This window comes from Sciurus carolinensis, chromosome 9, assembly GCF_902686445.1.
Source record: "Sciurus carolinensis chromosome 9, mSciCar1.2, whole genome shotgun sequence".
NCBI classification, from domain to species: Eukaryota; Metazoa; Chordata; class Mammalia; order Rodentia; family Sciuridae; genus Sciurus; species Sciurus carolinensis.
In genome coordinates this window covers 17,925,685-17,951,293 of record NC_062221.1, presented here as the reverse complement: position 1 = coordinate 17,951,293, position 25,609 = coordinate 17,925,685, and the positions used below count along the sequence as shown (strand labels likewise).

The following is a 25,609-nucleotide window of genomic DNA, read 5'->3' as shown; positions in this document are numbered from 1 at the left end:
GTATTCCTTTTGACTTTAGGCAATTTTTCCCTCCAAAATTAACATTCCTAGAGATTTACAGAGATACCCCCCTTCCTCAAATGAATGAGGTTAGTGAATGATGAGTAATTACATGTGATCTTTCTTGGTTTAAGTCATCTTTAGGAGGTGAAATCACCCCTAATTTTGATAGTCAGGGAATGACAAAGCCATCAGAGTAAGGCAAAAGAAATCTACCTGATGAGGGGTTTCAGAGTCAGTCCAAGGTCAGTTAACTCCATAACTCTGGGTAGAAGGAAGACCATCATGGTGGAAGGGCTTGGCAGAAGAAAGCTGCTCAGTTCATGACATGTAGGAAGCAGAGAAACAGCTCAAGCTGTTCTTCATTCATTCACCATCTGAACTACTACGTGTTTGCACGGTGCGAATGTAGATAATAACCACGCGGAGTCAAGCAGCCACGACCCCTGCTTTCATGGACCTCGGTGTACACATTAAAATCACACACATTGCACATCCTTAAAGGAACTAGGAAAGAGGAAGACAAGTGCTACAAGCCTTACAGACCAAGAGGGGTTTTCTTAGGAAATAGTATTTGAAGAACAACTTCAACAATAAAATGGATGAGGCATGTCTCTGCAGAGGAACAGGGATTGAGGGCTGGGGATTAACCCGCTTTAAGGAGCGTTGGTCTTTAAAGTAAAGCAGTAACAGGAAGCAGACGGTTTTAAGGAGTGAGGGCCACGTTCAGGTTGACCTTGGGCATGGCTTCAGAGTAGGCCCACCAGGTTGAGCCCCAGCGTCCAGGCCACCACGGGCCGGCCCCACATTCGTTGGCTGGGAGACTGCACGCAGCGCAGTGCAGGTCCCGGGAACGCTTCGGGTGGCGGCCGGCTGCCCGGGCAGCGGCGGGGGGTGGGACCGTGGCGCGGAGAGGCGGGTGGCGGCCCTCTCCGGGCGCCCCCGGGGACCTGAGGCGCGACAAACAGCGCACTGGGATCGCGCCAGAGCAGCTTCCAGCCTCCAGCCGGCAGCGACTGGTTCCCGGAGAAGGAAGTAAGGCCGCGCGGCCGCTTAGGCTAAGTCGGAACCAACCGGCTGCTCGGCGCTGCCTCCAGAGCCCGCGGCGCACAGGTGAGACGCGGCCCAGGTGGGGCGGCCCGGGCCTGCGCCCGCCACTACGCCCCTGCCGCAGCCCCCGGCGCCCCGCCCCGGCGCCCCTGCCGCAGCCCCCGGCGGCCCCGCGCCTGGCCGCCGCCGGGGTCCGACCGCATGTCCTGGGGGCGGCGGCTACGAGGGCCCTGGGATCCCGCGCAGTGTGGCCGCGGCCCGCGCGGGGTGAGTTCCGGGCACTTCCTGCTGGCGGCGGGCCGAGGCCCGGGGTGCGGGCTGCGGCTGACGGCGGGCGGAGCCGAGATGCGCTGAGGCTCGGGGGCGTCCCTGCTCCGCCAGGCCCTGCGACCCGCCGCTCAGGCCTCGTGGCCTCTTCGCACACTGTAAAGGTAATACTCGTCCCTGCCGAAAACTAGGAACGGAAAGGCACAAGGAAGGCGGCACATCAGCCGCATCCCTGCTCCCGGGAGACCGGCCGGGTTAACGTGAAGGTGTACGCCCGCCTTCCCCTGCGAGCGCCAGCAGAACCGCGGCTTCCTTCTCCCGTGAGAAACGCATCCCGCGCCTCTTCCCGGGGTTTCAGGGTTTCCCTACGTCCTGTCGACTGTGCGTCGCCGTATGCAAGGTCGAGCACCAGGAATGTGACCTCGCATCCGCCCCCAGCGCCTGCATGGGCTTTGACAGGACTGGGATTCATTAATAGAGGCAGACCCTCCCTGTTGGTGAACGTACAGGTGGTTTTCAGTTTTTCCCCTGAAAAAAAAAAGGCACTGGTTGAGTACTGTTCCGTGTGGGTTTTGAGCATGATTGTTTAGAATGACTCCTTTATAAAGGGTGATGCTCTACTCTCCGAAATGGCCTTCAGATAAGTATTCTCACTTTTGTTCCTCGGGTAGATAGCATTTGGACTGGCTCCAGGAACTTCTTGACTTTGCTGGAGGGCCCAGGGCTCCACATCAACCAGTGTCTGCAGTGTTTGAAAGAGCGACCTGCCTTAGTCGCTGGCCTTACCTGGAACTTTTGCTGAGAAAGCAATTTTGAGCCTCTGAATAATTTTTAAACTGACTTAAACCGCTTGGATGAATCAGTAGAGTTAAGCCTAAATTAAGGCAATATTCAGGCTGGAGATAAACAGTGGAAACATTTAAATGTTTAAGGCATGGGTGTTGGGTCGCTAGGGAAGAGATTTTCAAAGATTGTGATTATAGGTAAATAACAAGACACTCAAAAATCTTTTCTTCGAAGATATGTAAAGTTTCAAGTGGGTAACATTGTCCCCCATCAGTAAAAATAAGTAGAATGGGTTTTCCTGTCTTTTTCACTTAAAAAATTCTCCTCACAAAAAGAGGGATTTAAAAAAAAAATCACTGAGTTTATTCACATAATCTTGAAAAATTAATGTGTATGAATTTAAAATGACAGTGGGTTAATCCCTTTCCCACAAATTTTAAACCAAAGACTTCATTGCCCTGCCTCTGTAGAATCATTCTTTTTGTCCTGTGCTGCTTCCCTAACAAAGACAGATATCCCATTGCCCCTATCAGCGGGACTGCTAGTTCTTTTTTTTTTTTTTTTTAAATAACTTTATTTAGATATAACTCACCATACATTTTCCCCAATTTAAAATGTGTAATTTCAGGTTTTTGTATTTTACATTATTTTTAAATTTTGGTTTTATACACACACATAATACAAATTTACCACTTTTAATTGTACATTTCAGTGGCATTAAATACATTCATAATGTCAGAAAGCCAGGACCACTATTTCCAAAACTTTTTCAACACTTTAAACAGTCACTGTAAAAAGCAACAACTCTGGCTGAGGTTGTGGCTCAGTGGTAGAACGCTTTCCTTGCATGTGTGAGACCCTGGGTTTGATTCTCAGCACCATCACATATGAATAAAAATGGATAAAATAAAGGTCCATCAACAATTAGGAAAAAAAAAAAAATTTTTAAAAAAAAGCAACAATTCCCTCTCCTCCTTTCCCCAGGCTCCCGTAACTTCTAATCTATTTCATGTTGATTAGATTGTAAGTGGGCTCATACAATATTTGTTATTTTTTTCTGGTTGTTTCACTTAGCATGTTTTCTGAGTTCATCCATGTCATAGTATATATCAGAATTTCATTCCTTTTTTTTTAAATACTCCTTTGGATGTATATACTACATTTTGTTCCTCCATTCTTATGTTGATGGACGCTTGGGTTTCCATCTTTTGGGCATTGGAATAATGCTGAAATGAACCTCAGTGTTAAAGTGTCTAAAGTGCCTGCTTTCAGTACTTTCAAGTATAAATCTAAGAGTGAAATTATTAGGTGATATGGTAATTCTGAGCTTTTGCAGAACCATCTTACAATTTTCCATAGCCGATGTACTATTTTACATTCCTACCACAATTTGAACAGGTATGGTAGGAGGTAAGAGTCCTCATTCTTTTGCATATGGAAATCCAGTTGTCCCTATACCATCTTTTAGAGAGACTATTTTTTCCCCACTAAATACAGTTGGTGCCCTTGTCAAAAATCAATTGGCCATAGATGTATGGGTTTACTTCTGAACTCTCAATTCTGACCCTTAGTCTTGTGTCTGTCCTTACACCAGCACCACAGTTTTGATTCCTCTAGCTTTATAGTAAGTTTCAAAATTGAAAGAGCACCAAGTTATTATGTTGCTCAATGCTATTTGAAATGAATAAATTCTTTAAGAACAGAGACATATTTTTCAAATTGCCAACAGCACCCTTATAGGGTCTTTTGATAGTGGGTCCAAATACTTGGTGAATTGAAAAACTGAAGGCTGCCCACAGCCATAATTTTTTATAGTAAATGTACAGGTTCCTCAGCAAAATAAATAGAGCAGAGCTGCTGTAAATCTTGTAAAACCAGAGAGAATTTTTTGAAGTCTATATTTGACTTTGGAGTGCTTTTAGGACACTTAGTGAGCCCCTATTTGTCAAACAGATGGATAGATTAGGGGATGTGAGGGCAATCTGGCTGTGACATCTGTCACCTGATTGATCTCCAGGGTTGATTTGGCTGATCTGGTTGGCTAGGCAGGTATCCCCTTCCTCCCTCACTGCTCCATATGTGTCCCTCCCAAAGCTGCGCTTGTTCAAAGAGGACGACCTTGCTGGATAGAGAAGGACCATTCTCTGGTCAAGGGTATAGGAGTAGCTGTGTTTCCCTGCTGGAACCTCCAAACAGACTCCCAGTCTGGATTATGTTTGTTCAGGCCGATATTGGTTTGTTATAGACCATCCAGAGAAATTGGAGGAAATTGTGGGGATATTGTTAAAATGAAAATCATCAGATGGCACTATTTTAAAGTCTGTGCTGTAGAGTCAGTTGAGGTTTTAGAGTAATTATTCTTGTTCACATTCACTTTCTTTCAGGCCTCTAGCCTAAATCTCAATGTTACTTTAAGTTTACCTAAAAGACTCACAGATGGGCATGTTTTTATGTGCATGAGGTGAACTGACATGTGATTTTTAATTATTTTCTCTAATATGTAAACAGTTAAGAAAACCTGTCAGTCTGTTAAACAGTTTAATTTATAGCTATTATTCTACCAGGCAGGTGGGGCACCCTTGTAATCCCAGCTACTCAGGAGGCTGTAGCAGGAGGATCACAAATTCCAGGCCAACCTCAGAACCTAGTAAGGACCTTAGCAACTTAGAAAGATTGTGTCTCAAAATAAAAAATAAAAAGGACTAGGGGTGTGGCTCAGTGGGTAAGTGCCCTGAGTTCAATCAATAGTAAAAAAAAAAAAAAAGGGGTGTATTCTGCTGGGCATGGTGGTACACACCTGTAAATCTGAGGCAGGAAGATCTCGAGTTTGAGGCTAGCCTAGACAATTTGGTGAGACAGATTGTCCAAAAAAGCTGGGGATGTTGCCCAGTGGTAGAGCCTTATGTGTCAGGCCTTGGGTTCAATCACCAGCATCCCTCCCCAACACAACCAAAAAAAGGGTATTTTCTACATATATGTCCCTGCTTCTTAACCAGGAGAGGAATTCCAAATAAATTTTAAAGTACTAAGATGGAAACAAAATATGTAAGGTGACTGACGTCACAAGACTAGTAAAATTTCTGGTATAAGACAGAAACCCAAAAGCAGAAAATAGTTAATTTTCGACATTTTTCTTATGAATTAATGAGATTTGTTCATGGGATTTCTCTTTAAGATGGAATCATGTGGACATTTTTCTTCTCAGTGCATTATTGGAGCCCTCCACAGCCTTGTTAGAAAGGGTTAGGTAATAAAAGCATAGATCCAGCAGTGGAGGAGGTGGCACTTAGAGGGGTGACTGGTTGCCTTGACTTCCCCACAATGACCAAAAGAATCTGGACCAGGTGATCGTACTGTCTTCTGTTCTTGTTTCCAAAGCTGAAAATTATATGACTTCACATTTTGGTTATGGCTTATTTATAAGATAGTGTTCACTTTAATCCTTGCATAGAAAACAGTTTTTTTCATTTAACCTTTGTCTTTGAAATGGTAAGAAATTTGCAGCGTTTTTAAAGCCAAATATGCTATTAGGGTTCCCTGAAATAATTATTAAAAAGTTTTATAGTTGTTGTTGTTATCATTAAGTACCAGGGATTGAACCCAGGTGTGCTTAACCACCAAGTCACATCCCCGGCTCTTTTTATTTTTTATTTTGAGACAGGGTTTTGCTAAGTTGCTTAGGGTTTCACAAATTGCTGAGACTGGCTCCCATCTTGCAGTCCTCCTGCGTCAGTCTCCTGAGCCACTGGCATGAGCCACTGTGCCACCACACCCAGCTAGCTATTATTTTTAAAAAGATTTTAAAGTCTTTTGTTTAAACAAACAGATAACATGGACCAAAAAATTGAAATACTACTAATTTTGCATTAATGCAAACTTTTTCTTAATCTGGTCTACAGAAAAACAAGCACAGAATAATATAATTTTATATTGATTTGTGATTTTGTGTTTAAGAAGAAACATCAAGCCGGGCATGGTGGCACATGCCTATAATCACAGCCACTCAAGAGGCTGAGGCAGGAGGATAGCAAGTTCAAAGCCAGCCTCAGCAACTTAGCAAGGCCCTAAGCAATTTAGTGAGACCCTGTCTCTAAATAAAATATAAAAAGGACTGGGGATGAAGTTCAGTGGTTAGGCACCCCTGGGTTCAATCTCTGGTACCAAAAAAAAAAAAAAAAAAAAAAATCAATTTTGATATACACGGTTATAAGTATCATATTGCTTCAGATTTGTCAGATAATTACTTCAGCACTTACTCTGACCATTGTATATAGTTCTTTCTTAATTGCAATGTGTACCATCAATTATTGGAGAATGAAAAATTGCTACCTTTTAGATAGTGCATGAATAACTCCTGAATGTATGAATGAATATTGGTAGTTTGGGGAAAATTTTTAAAAATAAAATATGTTCTTGGTTTTTAATTTGCTGTTATCATTTATACTTCTATATGAAAAGAATTAAGCTGGTATAATTAAGAGAGTTCATGCTTTATCTTACTGTGACTTAGTAATATTTGAAGTTTCTTATAAGAGAAAATAGGGCAATTTCTTCAGATTTGAATACCATGTAACTGAACTTTCTAGAGTGTCTAAGTTGTCAAGCTAAATTTGAATAACATTCTTAAATCCTCTCTGACTTACAGAGGATGTTTATTGAAGGTTTATATTATGCTATTTGGCTTATTCTATTGCTTTGCTTTCTTTTGTTTTTATAGTTGCAGGATATCCTCCAGTTTCCTAGGATATATGTATCCTAGGGCTTCTTGAGACTAGGAAAATTCTTTCAAGGCCCTGGGTTCAATCCACTGCACAAAACAACAACAACAACAACAAAAAAGACTAGAAAAATTCACAAACTTGTATGGTACTTAAATAAATGGACTTATTTTAAGTATAAATCTTTGCCTAAATCTTAGCTTTATTTGCCAGTTGCCCATTGGAAATTTTTTTAATGGGTGTCAGTCTCTTCTTTTTTATTTTTTTTCAGTTGTAGATGGACACAGTACATTTATTTTATTTATTCGTATGTGGTGCCGTGGATAAAACCCAGTGCCTCCCACATACTAGGCAAGCACTCTACTACAGCCCTCGGTCTCTTCTTTAACATCTTTTCAACTATGTGGCATCAGGCCGTTGCTTCCTGAGAGCATTGGCATTGTCTCATTTTTAGCAAGGAGAGCACACGTTTGGGCATTTAGGCACTTATTAAGGAGAAGGCTAAAGCCAGGGTAGATATTGGGAGCAAAAATAGATGAATTTATGATAGTTTGGCCAAAGTGCAACTGTTAATTCCAAATCTTATAATGTGGAGTGTTTCCCATGCATGTGAGTATGTGTGTGCTTCTGGTTCTAGTAAAACTTAATTAGCACTGCAGTCCAGTTACTCTTTTTTTTGATTACACAGTACTAGGCTGTAGTTCTGATTTAGATCCTGCTAGTGACCTGAGGGAGTTATGTCAGTTTTGTGATTTCATTGTTGGCACTAGTAAACTAAGTGAAATTAAGTTAGTAGGCAAATTAAGTTCATTCTTAGAGTGCAAACCAGCATATATCCCTGCCTACTTCTACAAAGTTATCATTTGGAAGGGACATTTTTAAAACTTATATTTTGGCCCTCTCAAATGTAATGTGGAAATTGCATTTTAAATTGGTTACCATCCTGTAACACAGAAGAAGGATCCTGTTTATCTTAGGAGTTTTATGTATTCCCTGATCCACTACCTCAAACCCTTGGGGCTTCTTGTGCTTCAGTTTGAGAAGCAGAGCACCCAGAGGATCTCTTAGGGCTCTTGTAGTTCTTATATTGTATAATACTTGAAATAAACTAGAACTTATTTTTTAGTGTTAAGAAATTATATTTTTAAGAAATTATAAGAGCTGGACATGGTGGCACATGTGGCTTGGGAGGCTGAGGCAGAAGATCAAAAGTTCAACTTACCAACTTAGCAAGGCCCTGAGCAACTTAGTGAGACCCTGTCTCTTAAATGAATGAATGGATGGATGGATGGATGGTCTGTGGATGTGGCTCAGTAGCTAAGCACCCCTGGGTTCAATCCCTAGTACAAAAAGAAAACAAAAAAAGAATTTAGAAATCTGCAAGAGGAAAATATATGACCAGTTGATTTTCATGGTTTTACTTCTTTCTCTGAAAAGATTGCAATTCTATTCTATGTAAAAATCTGTTTCTTCAGAAACTGCATGCAATTTAAGAAATGGATTGCAAAGTTAGAAAAGCACTTTGTAGATGTCATTTTTGTTGCTCTCAATCTTTCTCTGCTGCAATTCTGCTCTTTCTTTCCTGGCTGCTAATTGGATTAAAGACTGTTTTGCCAGCCATGGCATCTGGAGATGACAGTCCTATCTTTGAAGATGACGAAAGGTAAATGTCTTGCATTGCAATAAAACTAGCCTTTGAAAATTTCAAGATTGCTAGGATAATTCAGAAGCGTTATTTATCCAATCTGCTCTGTTAAGGACACGTTTTGGGACATTGCAGAATGCATGGTTCTGCTTTATGGTTTAGAGCAAGGGGGGTGAAAACCTACGTGGAGGTGGCCACTACTAACATGTCATCCTTTCCCACAGAAACTTGATGTGAGGTCTCCAGATTCCTTTCAGCATAGAGTTCTTGGCAACCACTTCAAAATGATACAAAGTCTGTTTAATACCTATGATTTAAAACATACAGAAGAGGAGGTTTCAATGAACAAGAAGGAAGATATAAAAAAAACAGACTTCAGAGCCAGAGTCCTAGGTTTAAATCCAAAGTCTCTGCCACTTAAGCCAGTCATGGCATGATGACATATTCCTGAAGTCCCAGCTACTTGGAAGACTGAGTTTGCAGGATCACTTGAGCTCAGGAGTTCAAGACCAGCTTAGGCAACATAGTGAGACCCTGTCTCAAAACAAGGAAAAACCCTGTTTCTGCCATTTGATGCCATTGTGTCTTTAGGCAAGCCTAGTTTCTCTGAGACTTATCTGTAAAGTAAGGGTACTAGTAGTGCCCATTTCCTGAAGAGTTCTATTAGTTAATATATGTAAATCTCAGAACAGAGCTGGCACACAGTCAGCACTTGGTGCCACTGTTAGCTATGATCATTATTACTGTAGTAAATGGTATTTCTCTCAAAGCCAATAATCTATTTCAATATCAACATGTTAATTTCATATTATGTCATTTACATAATATATGTTAAAATAGAAGATAAAATACTATTTAAATTTTGCCAGAAATTTTTGGCAAACAAGAAATCCTTTTTAAAAATTCTTCTACAACACCAAGAATTACTGGTTTCATAGCATTTTCGTTGCATTATTTTTATTGCAACTGTAGGATATTTCTTCAGTCTTGGTATAATAAATTAGTAAATTAGAATCTTTTTTGATAAGGTGAATTCCTAGTCATTGGTTTAAGCACAAAAAGTTTGGAGAGTTTCTTGTTTTGGAGTGATCAGATCTGAAAAACAAAAAACAGTTACATATTGAGTTTTATTTATTGGTAAGGAATAGAGACTTTTTTGCTGACCTTTCCATGTATAGTCTAGTCTAGAACACTATGCAGGATAAACTGATAGATTCTTAATCCTATTAGTATTAAGGTGACTTTGTTTGGAATTATCGGACTATATACCCATACATAGTAGTCGTCTCTTAAGGGAAGAGTAAATAAGAGGAAGAAAATAGTTACATGTTCTGTAAGTAGGATTTCTTAGGAAATATAACTTCAACATTTTATAATTTTAAGAATTTTAGGAATCTGATATTTTCATCTTGGCAGAATTATTCTGTTACTGATTTTGGCACATTATAATGGCTTTGTTTTATTCCTTTAGCCCTCTTTATAGCCTGGAAAAAATGACAGATCTCGTAGCTGTTTGGGAGGTTGCTTTAAGTGATGGAATCCACAAGATTGAATTTGAACATGGAACTACATCTGGCAAACGAGTGGTGTATGTAGATGGGAAGGTAGGAAAAATGTTACTTTATAAAATATGGTTACAGAGATGCTTGATTTTTATTATGTAGTTTCTTCCTGTGAAGTCAAGGCTTTTTTCTTACAATTATTTTCTTTATGTTTTGGGCCTATATCATTTTGCTATACAAAGCAAACTAATAATAATTATGGGAATTCATAGAATATAAGTTTAACATGTAAACTTAATGCCTTATTTTCTAAAACCTTGGCATTATGAGTTAAAAAATTATATCTAAATAACATTGCCATTTGGGCACTTTGAAATTTTACATTATTTCTAAAATTAAATATTAATTTTTCTTCCATTTGTATCTTTTAAATTTATATATATGTATACATATGTGTAAATATATATTTTTTACTTTTTTTTAATCTAGGAAGAGATAAGAAAAGAATGGATGTTCAAATTAGTGGGCAAAGAAACCTTTTGTGTTGGAGCTGCAAAGACAAAAGCAACCATAAATATAGATGCGATCAGTGGTTTTGCTTATGAATATACTCTAGAAATTAATGGGAAAAGTCTCAAGAAGTACATGGAGAACAGATCAAAAACTACCAATACATGGGTATTGCACTTGGATGGTGAGGACTTGAGAGTTGTTTTAGGTAAGTTAGTGCCATTTCTGCAGAATTTATTCAGTTTTTATGATGACTGTTTAATTAGTTCCTCTAAACTATACAGACATTTGCAGGAGCTTCAAGTAAGAGAATATCTAATGTGCCCCATGTGTATGGAAATTCACTTAATCCACTTTTTAGTATATAGGATAACTTACAGCCAGATTTTGATGGGAATGGATTTGAGGGTTATAAACTTAGGTTTTAAAAAGTAATATTAGGGTCGGGGGTATAGCTCAGTGGTAGAGCACCTGTCTAGCATGCTCAAGGCCCTGGGTTCCCCAGGTGTGGTGGCACATGCATGTAAAATCCAGCTACTCAGGAGTCAGAAGGTCTCAAGTTTCAGGCCTGTCATGGCAATTCAGTGAAATATGACCTTGAAATTTAAAAAAATGAAAAGGGCTGGGGATATAGCTCAGTGATAAAGCTCCCCTAGGTTCAATCCCCAATACAAGAGAGAGAGAGAAAGAGAGAAAAGTAATATTGATGTTGACATTTGTTATTATTTAGTATTTTTCTTTGTAAATATGTAAATATGTCCTAAAAGCAGTTCAAAATTTGAGATTAATGAGACAGATTTCTGTAGGTAACAATAAGTATAGGACTGCATTAGACCAAAGTTGTCAAAATGCAGCTAAGGTACATTTTTTGTTGTTTTTTTTTTTTTTTAAGTAACTTTTTCTCTTCTGGTTACTCCTAGTATGTCCTGTATCTTGTTTTGCTAAGTTAAGACAGTTTGGATCATCTCATAAATTCACCGATTCATGTGTTCAGATAATATTAAATGCCCGTTAGTGTACGAGACACTGAGGATGCCTAAATGAAAAGAGCTTATTCACGGTCTAGTCAAATGGTGGCAAATACCTTCTTCTTCTTCTTTTTTTTTTTTTTTTTTTTTTTTTAAACATATTTTTAGTTGTATATGGACACAATATCTTTATTTATGTAATTTGTTTTTATGTGGTGCTGAGGATTGAACCCAGTGCCTCACACATGCAAGGCAAGTGTGAACTACAGCCCCAGCCCCAGCAAATACCTTTTTTTAAAAATAAAAAATATTTATCAAATACTAAGTACACATAGCTAAAAAAAGAAAAGAAACCAAAAACTCCTGCCTATGTAGCTTATCTATTAAAGAAACTGGATTGATTTGTCTGGAGGAGTTTCCTGTGATCTGGATCTTGCTGATTGCACACCTGTGATATTCCTGTCTTTTCTTTCCTGTATAAATGATGGTTGACTCTGAAGAATTGGTCAAATTTAGATTTGACTCCTTTTTTCTAGGAAGACCACTTATAGTTTGCTATGTCATGGAGCAGATGGTGTTTGTCACTTCTCTTTTTAATGTCCACCACTGTTAATGCCTAGATCCTTGAATTCATCAGTGATTGCCAAACAGTGATATTCTGATTCTCTTGTCCTTTTTTCTTACCTTATAAATGCTTCTACCTTCTTAACCTTAAATACTGTCGTCTACTCTTTGGTTACAGAGTGGTACACTGTGTCTAGGAAATACAGGATGACAGCTTACTTTTCCCTTTATTTCCCAGCTTTCAAAATATTGATTCGTCCCACTTATTTTAGCGAAAGAACTAGAATAAAGATTAACTCTTCAGATTGGCTCCCGAGTCCTTTTGATACACCCTCAGTGGACTTTGATGCCTTCTCTACTATTTGGTATGACAAGATGTTCCATGCTCATTTAGAACTTTTCTGCCCAGATCTGGAATCATCATTTCTCCAAGTCCTAGTTTCTGTTAGTGGAAAATGATATTTCAGGAGCATAATCTGGTCATGCACTAAGAATGTTCATTCATTATTTCTAGGTTTTTAGTGGACAAAGCAAGAAATTATGTGCATGAGGGATGAATGGGTAGATAGATGGCGGGGAGTGGGGAGAGTGCTAGAGAGGGGAAAAAGAATGAGGTAGAGACTTTTTTTTAGATGAAGTATCTTATAAGTACATACTGATATTTGTAATTCAAGTTTGGGACTTCCAGGTTTTTACTTAACATTATCTAACATCCGTATCTCCTTTTCTCCACATTGGGGATCCTTCTTAAGGACAAAAAGACTGATGCATTTAGAGTATCACATAACTACTCATTTGCTTACATACATAATAATCTCAGTTAACACTTCAGTACTACTATCACTAATTACTACCAAAATTTTTTAAACACTCTTTTACATATCATTCTTCCTGTGCTGTACTTACAATGTAAATACTGTATTTACGACATCAGACTGTAGAACTATCACATACCATGCTTTCTCCCGTCCTTCCTACATGTGGTTCTACCCATATTTATTGCTTTCAAGTCATTATGCTGCTACTTCTCGCTGGTCATTTTGGTCACCTGAAACTTGTTCTCCATCAACCTTACTTTAGCAGGGCACCTGGGAATAATATTCTTTGAGTTCTTACACATTGATGACATTTGTCTCTTTCATACTCGACAGCTTGGCTAGATATAATCTCTCAGTTTACATTTTCTTTCCTTAAATATCTTAGATATGTTACTTCACTTTCTCCTGGCATAAACTATTACTGTCAGAAAGCCCGATGACAGTCTGTTTCTTTCCCTAAAAAGTGTCAGGTTGTTTTTCCCTGCCTACCCAAATACATTTTGTCTTTTGCTTTGAAACCATAGTAGTTTTACTAGAATTTTTTGTTATTGCTGAATAAAATCCTGTGTCATGGCAATACTAATTTTCAGCCAATTTTCTCAGGTACACAGTGAACCTCTCCAATATGTATAGCCAAAAAAAATTTTGGAAGTTTTCTTTTATATTATAGTCTTGTATTTGTTCTGTTCCTTCTGTGTTCTTCCTTAAGGATCCTTACATAGTTTGGATATTTTGGCTTGTCTTCTAAGTTTGTGGATCATGAATCGTTCCTTCCTTCCATCTTACTAACAGATTTTTTTTTCCTAGAGCAGTTTTAGGTATAAAGGAAAATTGAGCATAAAATACAGAGAGTTCATGTACGCTCCTCCCTCAGATTTTCCTATTATTAATAGCTTGCAATGATATGGTACATTCCTTAAAATTGACTATTGATATGTTATTAACTAACATCCAAATTTTACATTAGAGTTCACTCTTTGTACATTTCTGTGGGTTTTGCTAAATGCATAATGTCATATATCCACTGCTACAGTAACCACACAGAGTAGTTTCACTAAAGAAGTTTCCAATGCTGTCCTGCTTCCCTCTCTGACCTCTGGCCACCACTGATCTTTCTGATGTCTCTATAGTTGCCTTTTCCAGAATGTCATGTAGTTAGAATCATGTAGTATGTAGACTTTTCAGACCAACTTCTATCACTTGGTAATATACATTTTAAGTTTTTCCATGTATTTTCATGATGATATCTCGTTTGTTTTTATTTTTGAATAATATTTCATTTGGGTAGATGTATCACAGTTTGCTTGTTCTTTTTTTTTTTTTTTTTTTTTTTTTTTTTTTTTTTTTTTTTGTGGTGCTGGGGATCGAACCCAGGGCCTTGTGCTTGCAAGGCAAGCACTCTACCAACTGAGCTATCTCCCCAGTCCCTGCTTGTTCATTTACATGTCACCTTCAACATGGTGGTTGCTTCCAATTTTGGTAGTTATCAAGAAAGCTACTATAAACCCAACGTGATGGCACATGCCTGTAATCCCAGTAGCTCAGAAGGCTGAGGCAGGAGGATCTAGAGTTCAAAGCCTGCCTCAGCAATTTAGTGGGGCCCTAAGCAACTTAGACCCCATCTCTAAATAAAATATAAAAAGGGCTGGGGATATGACTCAGTGGTTAAGTGCCCATGGATTCAATCCCCGGTACCAAAAAAAAAAAGCTACTATGAGCATTCACCTGAAGGTTTTTGTACAGGCCAGTTGGATTACTACCTAGGAACTCGATTGCCATATGATATGATGAGACTACGCTCCGCTTTGTAAAAGAAACAGCCCAACTCTTCCAAAATGGCTGTACCATTTTCCATCCCACCAACAATGAATGGGAACTCCTGTTGTTTCACAGCTGCACTGGCATTTGGTGTTGTCAGCGTTCTGGAATTTAGCCATTGTAAAAGGCGTGTAGAGGTGGCACATTGTTTTAATTTGTAATTTCCTAGTGACATGGTAGTGAACATTTTTTCTTGTTATTTGCCACCCATCTATCTTCTTCAGCGGTGTTTTTGCTGGTCTTTTGCCCATTTTTAGTTAGGTTGTTTGTTTCCTTCTTGTCATAAGGGTTCTTTGTATATTTTGGATACCAGTCTATCGGGGTCCTCTCTACCACGTCCCATGTGGAGGAGGAAAGGGTTGACTGCCAGAGGAGGATGTTTCTATCTGTTACCCAAAAAACTGTCTACTCAATAAACACACAAGAGCCAATACTCTTTAGGAGAGTGGAGTGTGACTGATCTGGCCATACCATCTCGGACCTCTTTACAAGTCGCCCAGCTCTCTTTTATGTATAGACAGACAGGTAAAAGGGGCAAACACCGGGAGGAGCCTCTTCTGTGATAGACAGGATACAGTGGAGTTAGGGGAGCCATCCTCTTAGGGGGAAAATTCCAGAAGGAGACAGGGAACCACTCCCACACAGTGCCACATACTCCCCAGCAGTTCCTAGAGGCCAGGCCTCTGCATCACATGGCTCAACCTAGTCTGATTCTGCTAAATAAGGATGGCTCCCTACAACAGTCCTTTGTTAGTATGTGGTGTGCAGATACTCTCTCTCAGCTTTTGGTTTGCCTTATCTTTCTTTCTAATTTTTAAAAATTTTTCTCTTTTTCGCTTTCTATTTCTCTTAAGAAATTATTTGTCATGATTATCTGGTTTGCATTCCTTTTAGTTTCATCTTCATTTCTGAGTCGGTTTTTATTCTTTTTTCTAATTCTGTACTGAGTTCTAGTACTTCATTTCTTAGAGATTTTCTAATTATTATTATTATGTTGTTCTTTTGTATCTTTTGTGACTTTTGGGGGGTAGGGGTCCTGGGGGCTTGGACCGGGGGGTGTTCTACCACTGACATACATCCCCAGCCCCTTTCATTTTTGCTTTTTATTTTGAGATAGTGTCCCCCTAAGTTGCTGAGGCCCTCAATATGTTGCTGAGTCTGGCTTCAAACTTTTGATGTTCCTGCCTCAACCCCTGAATAGCTGAAATTACAGGTGTGTACCACTACATCTGGCTCTTTTGTGATTTTTTTAAAAAAATAATTCCTTTAGTATATTTTGAATAGTACATTAAGGGTTTTTGAATCTTTTTTGCAGACTTGTCTTTCGGAAGATTTTGTTATCTCTAATGAGGTAGTCTGTTCTCTTATGACTTTTTAAATGGAGTTGGGGTTGTATGCTCTTCTTTCTCATTTTATATGAGGCTGGTTTTCCTGAAGTTGGGAAGGGGGTGTGTTTGGGGTTCTGGAATTCCCTCTGCAGTGCTGCTGGGTGCTGGAAGGCATGGGGCACACCCTCTGACCGCCGGCTTCCCCCGCTCCCCCACTTTTTCCTAGGTCTCTCTCTCTCCTTTACTGTAGTGTCCCTGGGTTGCTCAACTTTTCTCTTCCCAGAAATTTCTTCCAAGTGTGGGGTTTTATGCTGGAAGAGCTTTTGCTGCTTAGTTTTGAGGTCAGAGCAGGACTTCTCTAGTCCTTTCAGACTGTTACCAAAAACTTAGTCCTTGTCCCTGAGGCCAATCCAATGAGGACATGGTTTTGAGAAAAAGGAAGTCGTTTTATTGCTCTGCTAGCAAAGGAAAAACCCAGCGGATTCCTGTCCCAGAGGCTGTGATTCTGCCTATCAGGGGTAACAGGTGACTTTTAAATAGGTGATTCGAAGGCTACATTCCATGGGTTCTCTGACCAAAGTTGTATTCTCTTGTTAATTTGGGAGACAGTCATTTCTTAGATCTTCAGGTACCATCCCCAAGTCTGAATTATTTTGTTCCGGTGGGGTGGGGTGTGCTCCACTCACCCACCTAGGATGGTGAAGAAAGGTAATTCTGTTTCCCCCTAGATTAGGGAGGGAAGAGGAAGAGAAAGAAACATGTCTCTTAAAAATAAGTCAAAGAAATGAGGGGGGAGTATGAAAGATGGTGTACTGAGACAGACATCATGACCCTCTGTCATGTTTGATTACACGAATGGTATAAATCTACATCGTGCACATGGAAACGAAATGGTGTACCCCATTTGTGTACAATGAATCAAAATGTAGTCTGTAAAAGATTAAATAAGTAAGTCTCAGCCGCAGAGCAGCAGGGGCTATTTTCAAAGCATACAGCAGACCACTGTTACAAGCCCTCTCCAGGTCCTCTTGTGCTCCACCCACTGTAAGAATGCGCAGAGCTTTTTCCACTTTCGCCTGCACTTCACACGGGCCCTCCCAGCTGTCCAGTTAGAACTGAGCAGTGTTTGGGAGCTCTCTGTGCCCCCGAGGCCTGGAGCAACCCCGTGCTCTGTTCTGCTTGCTGCTGAGCCTACTCGGATCTTATGGTTGCATGGGTCCTCCTAGGTGGTTATCTTAGAGTTTGCGGTACAGATACTGTGCCAGGAGTTTTTGTTTTGTTTTGTTTTGTTGCCATTTTATTTGGGGGAACTTGGCTCCTCCTGCACTGCCACCATCTTCCCCACCAACTTGAGAGTGTCCTCATCCCCCACTGTGTAAGAGGAGGCCCTGGACTTCCATGGCCACCTACCTCTCCTTTCCTCTACTCGCTTTCCATTTCTGTCATCTCTACTTTTTCTTTTACATCATCAAAGTAGTTAATGTTTGTATTTCATTCTGTAGCCATTATTAAGTCTTCTGTATTTTTATAGGCTGATTCTATATTGGAAACCAATAATAACATTTATATAATGACTTTGTAAATATTTTCACATATTAGGCTATGATTACATTCTTTCTCTTTTATCGTCATATCCCCTGCACTACTCACAGGAAGCTGTTTTTAGTGTTAAGGTCAAATGAATTTTCTATTATATAATCTACCAGTTACTCAAAATTCTTTTACCCCTTTTAGTTGATTTCATATTTAGACCATGATATTATTGTACAGTTTTTTGTTTTATAGACTTTCCTGATTGGAAGTAGGTGTATATTCTTTGTCCATATTCCTAACGTCTGTTATCATTTTTGTTCATATTTTCTATTGCTTGTAATTCACTTCATTCTTTTTTAAAAAATATTTTTAGTTATAGATGGACACGATAACTTTATTTATTTTTATATAGTGCTGAGGATCGAACCCAGTGCTTCATGCATGCTAGGCAAGCGCTCTACCATTGAGGCACAACCCCAGTCCCTCACTTCATTCTGAACAGAGATATTCTTGGCAGTCTGTTGCCTTCCTGTTTGAGAGTAGGTGGCTGTCAGTCTGCTGCAGAGTGGCCATCTGAGCTTTCTTTCATGGACCCTCTTGTTCTCTTGTTAAGAACACCACAACTTCCAGCTTCATCTTTCTTTCTTGCATGTGTGTGTGGCAGGGTATTAGAGATTGAACCCAGGGATGCTGTGCCACTGAGCTGAATCCCCAACCTGCTCACCTTTTTTTATGGGACAGAGTCTCACCAAGTTGCCCAGGGCTGGCCTCAAACTTGCAATCCTCCTACCTCAGCCTCCCAAGTGGCTGGGGTTACAGGCATGTGCCATCACACTTGGCCCAGTTTCCTCTTTACTTAGTGGTACCTTCCTGACCCAGGGTATCATCTAGGAAAAAAATATTACTTGACTCTCAGGCTGACTTCAAAGTTTTAACTTCAAAATCATTGTCTCTCAGAACTTACGAAAGACTTGTGCCAGTATCTTCTATTTTTATTCTTTTAAATGAGAAATTTTATGCCAGTTTGATCTCATTATTATTTTTTCTGGAGCTTTTAGGAGCTCATCTTATCCATTATCTTTCCAGATGTCACAGTGATATGTTAGGAATGTAGTGACTCAAACCTCAACAAAGTTTGAGAACCATTGTATCTCATTACTTGCTAGTGGGAATTGTAGTTTGGAAAGGATTGGAATTCGTGTCAACACATCTGAACACATGGGGCTTTTACAGACAGTGAAACCAAACCCTTAAAATAAAGTGAAGCATGTAATCAGCTGCCATGCCAACACTGTAACACAAATGATACTTTTCACAGTGGAAAGGAAGAAATCCTGCCCTCTGCCTAGCTTAGTTGTTCTCTTAAATTCCCAGGGGCCTTTTCGCCCACTTAGGAATTCTCTCAGGCCTTTAAGAATCTTTTTTCTCCTTCCACTCCTGATCTGTCTTTACTCCTCTTTATCCTTGTGTAATCCCTTATGATGATCTTGGAAGGGAGAGAGAGTTCAATCCAAACCTGTCAGTTTGACTGGCTAGAAGGGACCTGGTAAGAAGAGAAGGCCAGAGTTAATTTGAGGTGAAAGCACACTTGCCTAGGGTACTCAAACTGGCGGGTTTCCACTTCTAAGTTCCACCAGACCTCAGACTATTCTGACTGAGGCCTACATTGTACAGATTAGTGATGAAGACTTCAGGCTCCAGGATCAGAGCTGTGTGGTGGGGAGAATTACCCTCTGAGCCTTGGTTTCCTCATCAGTAAAATGGAGATTATAGTATCTCCCTCACAGAGTTGAGTGGGTGAGGTTTACTTGAGTACGTATACATAAAATTCACATCATGAGGGCTGGGGAGATAGCTCAGCTGGTAGAGTGCTTGCCTTGTAAGCACAAGGCCCTGAGTTTGATCCCCAGTACTGCAAAAAAAAGAAAAAAGAAAAAATTCACATCATGAATTCTTTTAAATATCATTTGTAGTTGTTTTTGTTACTCAAGGACAAAGAACAAGCTTACTTAGGGTTGGAGTTATTATGTGTAGATATGTGACAATGTTATTATGTGTAGATATATAATGTGACATCATATGTTTCTAAATTTTGTATTAAGAAGTTAGAGTAAGGCTTTTAATATCAAAAACATTCTGTTTTACAGAGGCCATATTTTATGCCAAATACTATGCGAGGCACTTTACATGCATTATTCTAGCCCTTAACGATTCCTGTGTAAGAGAGATGGCATTATCTTCATTGATCCACAGGGAAATTGAGGCTCCCAGCTGTGGTGATGTGACACAGGATACTGCTAGTGAACAGGGAGGCTGGGGTGTGACTCAAAGATCAAGCATTCATTTCCACCACCCCAAAAATGGGACACATCTAAGGGGACCGGAGGTAGTATTGGTTAGCGCTCTTGGTCTGGTAGTGGCCACTCCAAGAACACTGTGGGAGGAGGAGGAGGAGGACAGCAGGAGGAAGGTAATGCTGTGGGGAGGACAGCTCGTTAGGAGGAAATTCTCCTCCTGTTTGGAAAACGTTCCCTTCTGTGGGAGCTCGGGTACCACACACCTGCTCAGGACTCACTGCAGATCCCAGCGAGGGTCACCAGGGCGGCGGGGCTCTGCAGGTGGCAGGAGAGGCCGGTGGAACGTGCCATGCATCTCCAGTCGTCAGGTCTGCTCCTGGGCTGTGATGGATTGATGTTTTGTCAGGTAAATGTGCTTCTTTGTTAGCATATCGTTTTGAAGAGATGATATGCCCATATGATTTGGAAATCAAAATGGTATAAAAAAGATACATTGAGAAGTCTTGCTTCCATCCATCCCTGTTCACACCCATGGTATTTCTCCTATAAACATAACCTCTTTTTAAAATTTTTTTCCCAAGTCAGAGCCTCCTATGTCACCCAGGCCTTACTGGCCTCAGATTCCTGAGCTCAGGTGATCTTTCTGCGTTAGCCTCCCAAAGATAGCCATTTTTAATAGTGTTGCCTTTTATTGTTCCTTTATTCAGATTCAAACAAATACAAATATTTTATTACCACTTTATTACATGAAAATGCCTCATTTTATTTACTTAGTACATTTTGAAGATCTTTTTGTATTAATACATGAAGAACTTTGTAGTCTCTTTTTATAGCTGCAGAGTACATTTCAATAGTAAATAATTGTTTAATTCATTCCCAAATAGTGGGCGTTTGGCTGTTTCTAATCTATTGCTATTAGAAACATGCGTCTAGGAACATAGTGCACATCTTATTTCAGTATGAATTTCTCAGAGTGGGAAGTAGGCTTTCTGAGTCGAAGAATGATTGCATTTTTCACCCTAATAGATTTTTACCTAGCTGCCCACTGTGGTACTAATTTTCTCTCAAGTTCTCCAGCACAGCACACTGCCAAACCTGGAATTTGGGCATAGGGGGGAAATGGTATTTTGGTGTTGTTTTTATTTGCCTTTTCATGTGTTGCTTCTGCATTTCTTGTCTAACGATGCCTACTAATGTCCTTTGCCTCCATTTTCTTTAGTTGTTGGTCATTTTCTCCTTTATTTCTAGGAATCTTTATATTAGTGCAATTAACCCTTTTTTGCGCTGATTCAGGGTTTGGGTTTTTTTGTTGTTGTTGTTGCTTTCAGTACCAGAGATTGAACCCAGGGTGCTTACCCACAGACTCACATCCCTGGCCCTTTTTATTTTTTATTTTGGCACAGGGTCTCACTAAGTTGCTGAGGCTGGCTTTCAACTTGGGATCCTCCTGCCTTAGCCTCCCGAGCTGCTGGGATTATAGGTGGCACTACCATACCTGGCTGTTTCAAGTATTTTTGCCATTTCATTTATCGTATGACTTTGCTTATGTGTGTCCATGTTTTCGTTCAGTCATGCAGAAGTTTGTTGTGGTTTTACTTTTATGCAGTCAAAAAGTATTACTCCGTTTTCCTCTACTGGCTTCTGGAGTGGCAGTGTTCTCAGAGGCACGCCAGGAAGTCCTTGCAGGAAACCTGAGCACACCTTGTCAGCAGGCACGCTGAATGCCAGTGTCTCCGCCACTGCGGCTTACTTCGCACTGTGTGCTCTGCCTTGTGTTTGGACGCTGAGTTTCTCTGCAGCTGTGACTAGACGCTTCCCACTCAGGCTGCCTTTGGGGCGACCCCTGCCCATGTCTCCTGGCCCCCTCTGCCTTTCCATCCATCCCATTTCAAAAGCCTTTCTCCCCTCCAAGCGAGGCACCCATCTCAGTGTGTGAGAGAAAACAGGCCCCTTTAGATGGTGCCCTACAGCAGACACCCTGCCGCAGTCCCACCTTGACTGCACCTCAGACTTGACCCCAGGCAGGTTCTGACCCCAGACTCCTCCTGCACTGCAGGCCTTGCTTCTCCCCTCTCCTCTTCTGGCTCCTGCTGAGTGCAGCCTCCCTCCTGCCACCTCCCAAGACAGGGTGCTTTGGGGACTCCTTAACCCTGAGGAGAGCAATGGCAGTCAACTGATGTGCCAGTGTGCACATTGTTCCACCCGCTCTACCTGGTTTTTCCTTATGACCCAATTATTTTTCCCAGAGTGAAACCATTGTAAATAAGAATGTAGATTATTGTGCTGTCCAGTAAGAAACTGAAGATTAAATATCCTAGATGGTGGTCTTTGTGTCTCGTCTAGTTGGGTGGGTGTGGGAGGTAGGAGGGATGGTCTGGGCTCCCATGATAGAGACATTCTGTGCAGAAAGGCCCCTCCCGCTCACTCCTGTGCAACCCTCCCTCAGTGATTGTCCTTCCGTATTTATTTTGCTTAATAAAACTCCATCAGTTTATACTGGTATCATGACTTGCTATTGAAAGGTGTTTTATCTATGAACAAAGACAGTTTCTTCAAATTTCAGGAGAGTTTCAAAGCCATGAAAAAGCATTGCATTTGAGAATATTAATGGAACTTTAGAGACCCCATCTATCAGTCTTTTCCTAAAATAACAAATATGTAAGGTTATATTTATCTTTGAATTACAGAATTATAACTTTCAAACTTTATGTTACTTTCACAGAAAAAGACACTATGGACGTGTGGTGCAACGGTAAAAAGATGGAGACAGCGGTAAGTCGCCACTGTGTACGCTACCGTTGGAATGTCACTGCGCCTCCTGATTCTGGAGATGTCGTAATTAACCAGGTCCTCTCGGTAAAAATCAAAAATAAGACTAGGTTCTCCAAACTTTGAAGATCTTTCCGAGGCAATTCCTAGGGCAGTAAGAGTTTGGAAAGAACTTGTGTTCTCAGCTGGCGCGAACCTTGCTACCCCCACCTCCTGGCCCAGGCTCCTCTTCTGAAGAGCCCTCCTGTTACAAAATTCCTCCTCTGTGTTAACCCATGTGTAGTACCACTGCTTCTCAAGTCACTTGCATAGATGTCACCTGGGATCATTTTTGTTGTTGTCGTAATTAGTTACATGTGACAGCAGAATGCTCTTTGACACATTGTACACATTGGAACACAACTTCTCTTTCCTCTGACTGTACATGGTGCAGAGTCACACCAGTTGTGTAATCATGCACGTATACAGGGCAATCATGTCCATCTCATTCCACCATCCTTCCCACCCCTTCAGCCCCTCCCCTCCTCCCCTCTGCCCAATCCAAAGTTTCACCTGGGATCTTGTTAAAATGCATATACTAGCATTTCCCTGGGTGCCACCAATGCTGCTAGCCCCCAGGTCATACTAGAGTGGAAAGGCTCTGCTCCATACGCCAAAGCAGGTAATCCTTTTCTAAAAGCAAGAGCTTTGTAATGCGTATCAACTGTTCTTGGTATATTGTAAGTATTGTAGTCCATTTTTTCATCACTGTGACCAAAGGATCTGATGGGAACAGTGTAGAGGAGAGGAAGTTTATTTGGGGCTTACAGTTTCAGGGTCTCAGTCCACAGATGGCCAGCTCCATAGCTCTGGGCCTGATGTGAGCAGATCAGGCCGAAGAACATGGCAGAGGAAAGCAGCTCAGAACATAGCACCAGGAAGCAGAGCTCTGCTCACCAGGGACAAAATATAAACCCCTACCTCTTTCAGCCCCACCCTACCTGCCTTCAGTTACCACCCAGTTAATCTATATCTGTTGATATCAGTTGATTAAGCCACTGATTGGGTTACACCTCTGAAAATTTTTGCATCGTCTCACATGAGCTTTTGGTGACACCTGGTAGCTAAATTGTAGCAGTAAGTAACCAGGAAAGGTTTATTTTCATGTTCATCATTTTTATTTTTGAAAACAGTCTATGTGATAAATAAGTAACATGAAGTGTACATTTTTTTCCCTCAACACTTAAGATTCTTGAGGATTGGCTACAGATCATTTAAAAGAAACTTTGAGTTCAAAATGAAAATATAAAATCATCTAAATACAAGCATTAGACTTTAATTTTATACAGTTTAACCTTGGGCTAGTATTTCATTGCCCCACCAGTACTTTCAGATGCTGTTGATACTGTAGGCAAAGAGAAATATTTCTGGCACACTGATCCCTCTCTGTTGTCTTAGGGTGAGTTTGTAGAGGACGGAACTGAAACGCACTTCAGCGTCGGGAGCCACAGCTGTTACATAAAGGCCGTCAGTAGTGGGAAGCGGAAAGAAGGGATTATTCACACACTTATTGTGGATAACAAAGAAATCCCAGAGATTCTCGAATGACTTCATATTAATGAACATTTATGTCCAGAAATAAAGATCAGGACTTTTTAATTACTGTGGTAATTAAATGTGTTCAATATGTACTTATCAGTACATTTAGTCTGCAATGTTTGTATTTTTTAGTTACTTGAAACTGTAATATTCCAAGGGTCAGGAAAAAAGCTAATTATGTGCAGTCATAAAAATTATAATTTTTTTGTAAATAATGTAAAATGTTTTAAAACGAAATAAAAGATATGGACCAAAATCACCAATGTTTTAAAAGTCACTTTATTATAATAAACACTGTAAAATTAAATGATTGCTGCTTGATTTGTGTTTCTAAAAATGAATAAGTCTTGCAATATGTTTAACCTGCACAGGCAGGTTGTCTCTTTAGCTTAAAGCAGTTGGTTCATAAAGGTGCAGTTAATTCAACTAGAGAAAATGAGAAATAGTGTGTGTGTGGTAACTAGTAGGGAAAATTCAAACTGTGTCACATAAGAATTTAATTTAAATGTGGGTTTCTGAAGATGGAGTTGTTTAATTAGCGCAGTTGCAGACCAAAACTCGAGAGGAAAAGAAGCAAACCTGTTTGCACCAAGCTGCCCGCCCCCAGCGCCTGCAGGCAGTGTCAGCGCCACATGAGTGCTTCTTCCAGGAGTGCACACCAAGCCCAGCCAGGGCAGCCCAGGAGCGCTTGAGCCAGGTGGCTCGGGGCTCTCCCCTGAAGGGCTTTCAGGGCAAGTTTAGTTTAGCAAGAGTCTTGCATTGGGTATTTCCCATCCATCGTCACATGTCAATCCTCTGTGAGGGGAATTCTGTTTTCCAGATTGGCTGTCTTTAGTATGGTCACCATTAGTTACATGGCTATTAAGTTAATTAAAATTAAAAACAATTAGAAATTCACTTCCTCAATCACATTAGCTGCATTTTAAGCACTTAACAGTCACATGTAACTGGTGGATCCCATGTTCGTGCAGCTACTCACCATTTCCAGGTCTAGCCACACTGTCTCCAGGACGGTGAGTTGTTCAAAAGGGGCCAAGGCAGAATTTAAACCCAGGTTTTTCTGACGCTAAGACCCATGCCCTTCATTTCTATTCCCTAGAAATGTCTCCATATTTCCAAGAGATTTGGGGCAGCACAAAGGCAGAACCAGGTTCTAACTGCAGGAAAGATGAACTGATGGTCAGGAGAGGGGTGAGGGATGTGGCGTCGACTGGCCTCAGCCAGGCAGGCAACACACTTGGTGACAGAGGGAGCATATTAGAAAACAGTGTCTACTTGTCTCCTTACTGTCTGAAATGTGGGAAAAATGGCATACCCCCTGCAGACTTTAGGGTGAAAATTAAGTATTATTCTTAGGATAGACATCTGATATTTATCAAATTATATTTTCATTTATAGAAGTTTCAAAAATAGGCAAAAACTAATACATGTATAGTCTTAGAAGTCCAAATAATACCC

At 40.5% G+C, this 25,609-nt stretch overlaps 2 protein-coding genes across 6 annotated transcripts in view; one reads left to right on the top strand and one right to left on the bottom strand.

Annotated features, from left to right (window-relative positions):
• The window catches only part of Cep70 (centrosomal protein 70), a 65,953-nt gene extending 64,532 nt beyond the window's left edge, over positions 1-1,421 (bottom strand). The window contains exon 1 of the mRNA XM_047563972.1: positions 217-1,421. The gene's annotated coding sequence lies outside the window, so the exon portion shown is untranslated. The remainder of the gene's footprint in view (positions 1-216) is intronic.
• Faim (Fas apoptotic inhibitory molecule) lies at positions 680-24,445 on the top strand. Of its 5 annotated transcripts, none has more exons than XM_047563975.1 (6): positions 680-1,113; positions 8,426-8,484; positions 9,938-10,070; positions 10,458-10,686; positions 22,527-22,576; positions 24,011-24,445. In XM_047563975.1, the coding sequence occupies exons 2-6, from the start codon at positions 8,441-8,443 to the stop codon at positions 24,158-24,160; spliced, it is 606 nt and encodes a 201-aa protein (XP_047419931.1). In that variant the 5' UTR covers positions 680-1,113; positions 8,426-8,440; the 3' UTR covers positions 24,161-24,445. The 5 variants fall into 5 exon arrangements, with proteins under 5 accessions (XP_047419931.1, XP_047419934.1, XP_047419935.1 ...); XM_047563976.1 differs by lacking the exon at positions 680-1,113 and adding an exon at positions 1,201-1,481; XM_047563978.1 differs by lacking the exon at positions 8,426-8,484 and having other exon boundaries at positions 692-1,113; positions 24,011-24,443.
• The last annotated feature ends 1,164 nt before the right edge of the window (positions 24,446-25,609 follow it).

Bases quoted from the DNA above. Each gene is read 5' to 3' on its own strand.
- Faim (XM_047563975.1), top strand. From the start codon at position 8,441: ATGGCATCTGGAGATGACAGTCCTATCTTTGAAGATGACGAAAG. The intron at 10,071-10,457 runs GTAGGAAAAATG...TTTTTAATCTAG, and splicing joins TGGTGTATGTAGATGGGAAG to GAAGAGATAAGAAAAGAATG. The intron at 10,687-22,526 runs GTAAGTTAGTGC...TTACTTTCACAG, and splicing joins GGACTTGAGAGTTGTTTTAG to AAAAAGACACTATGGACGTG.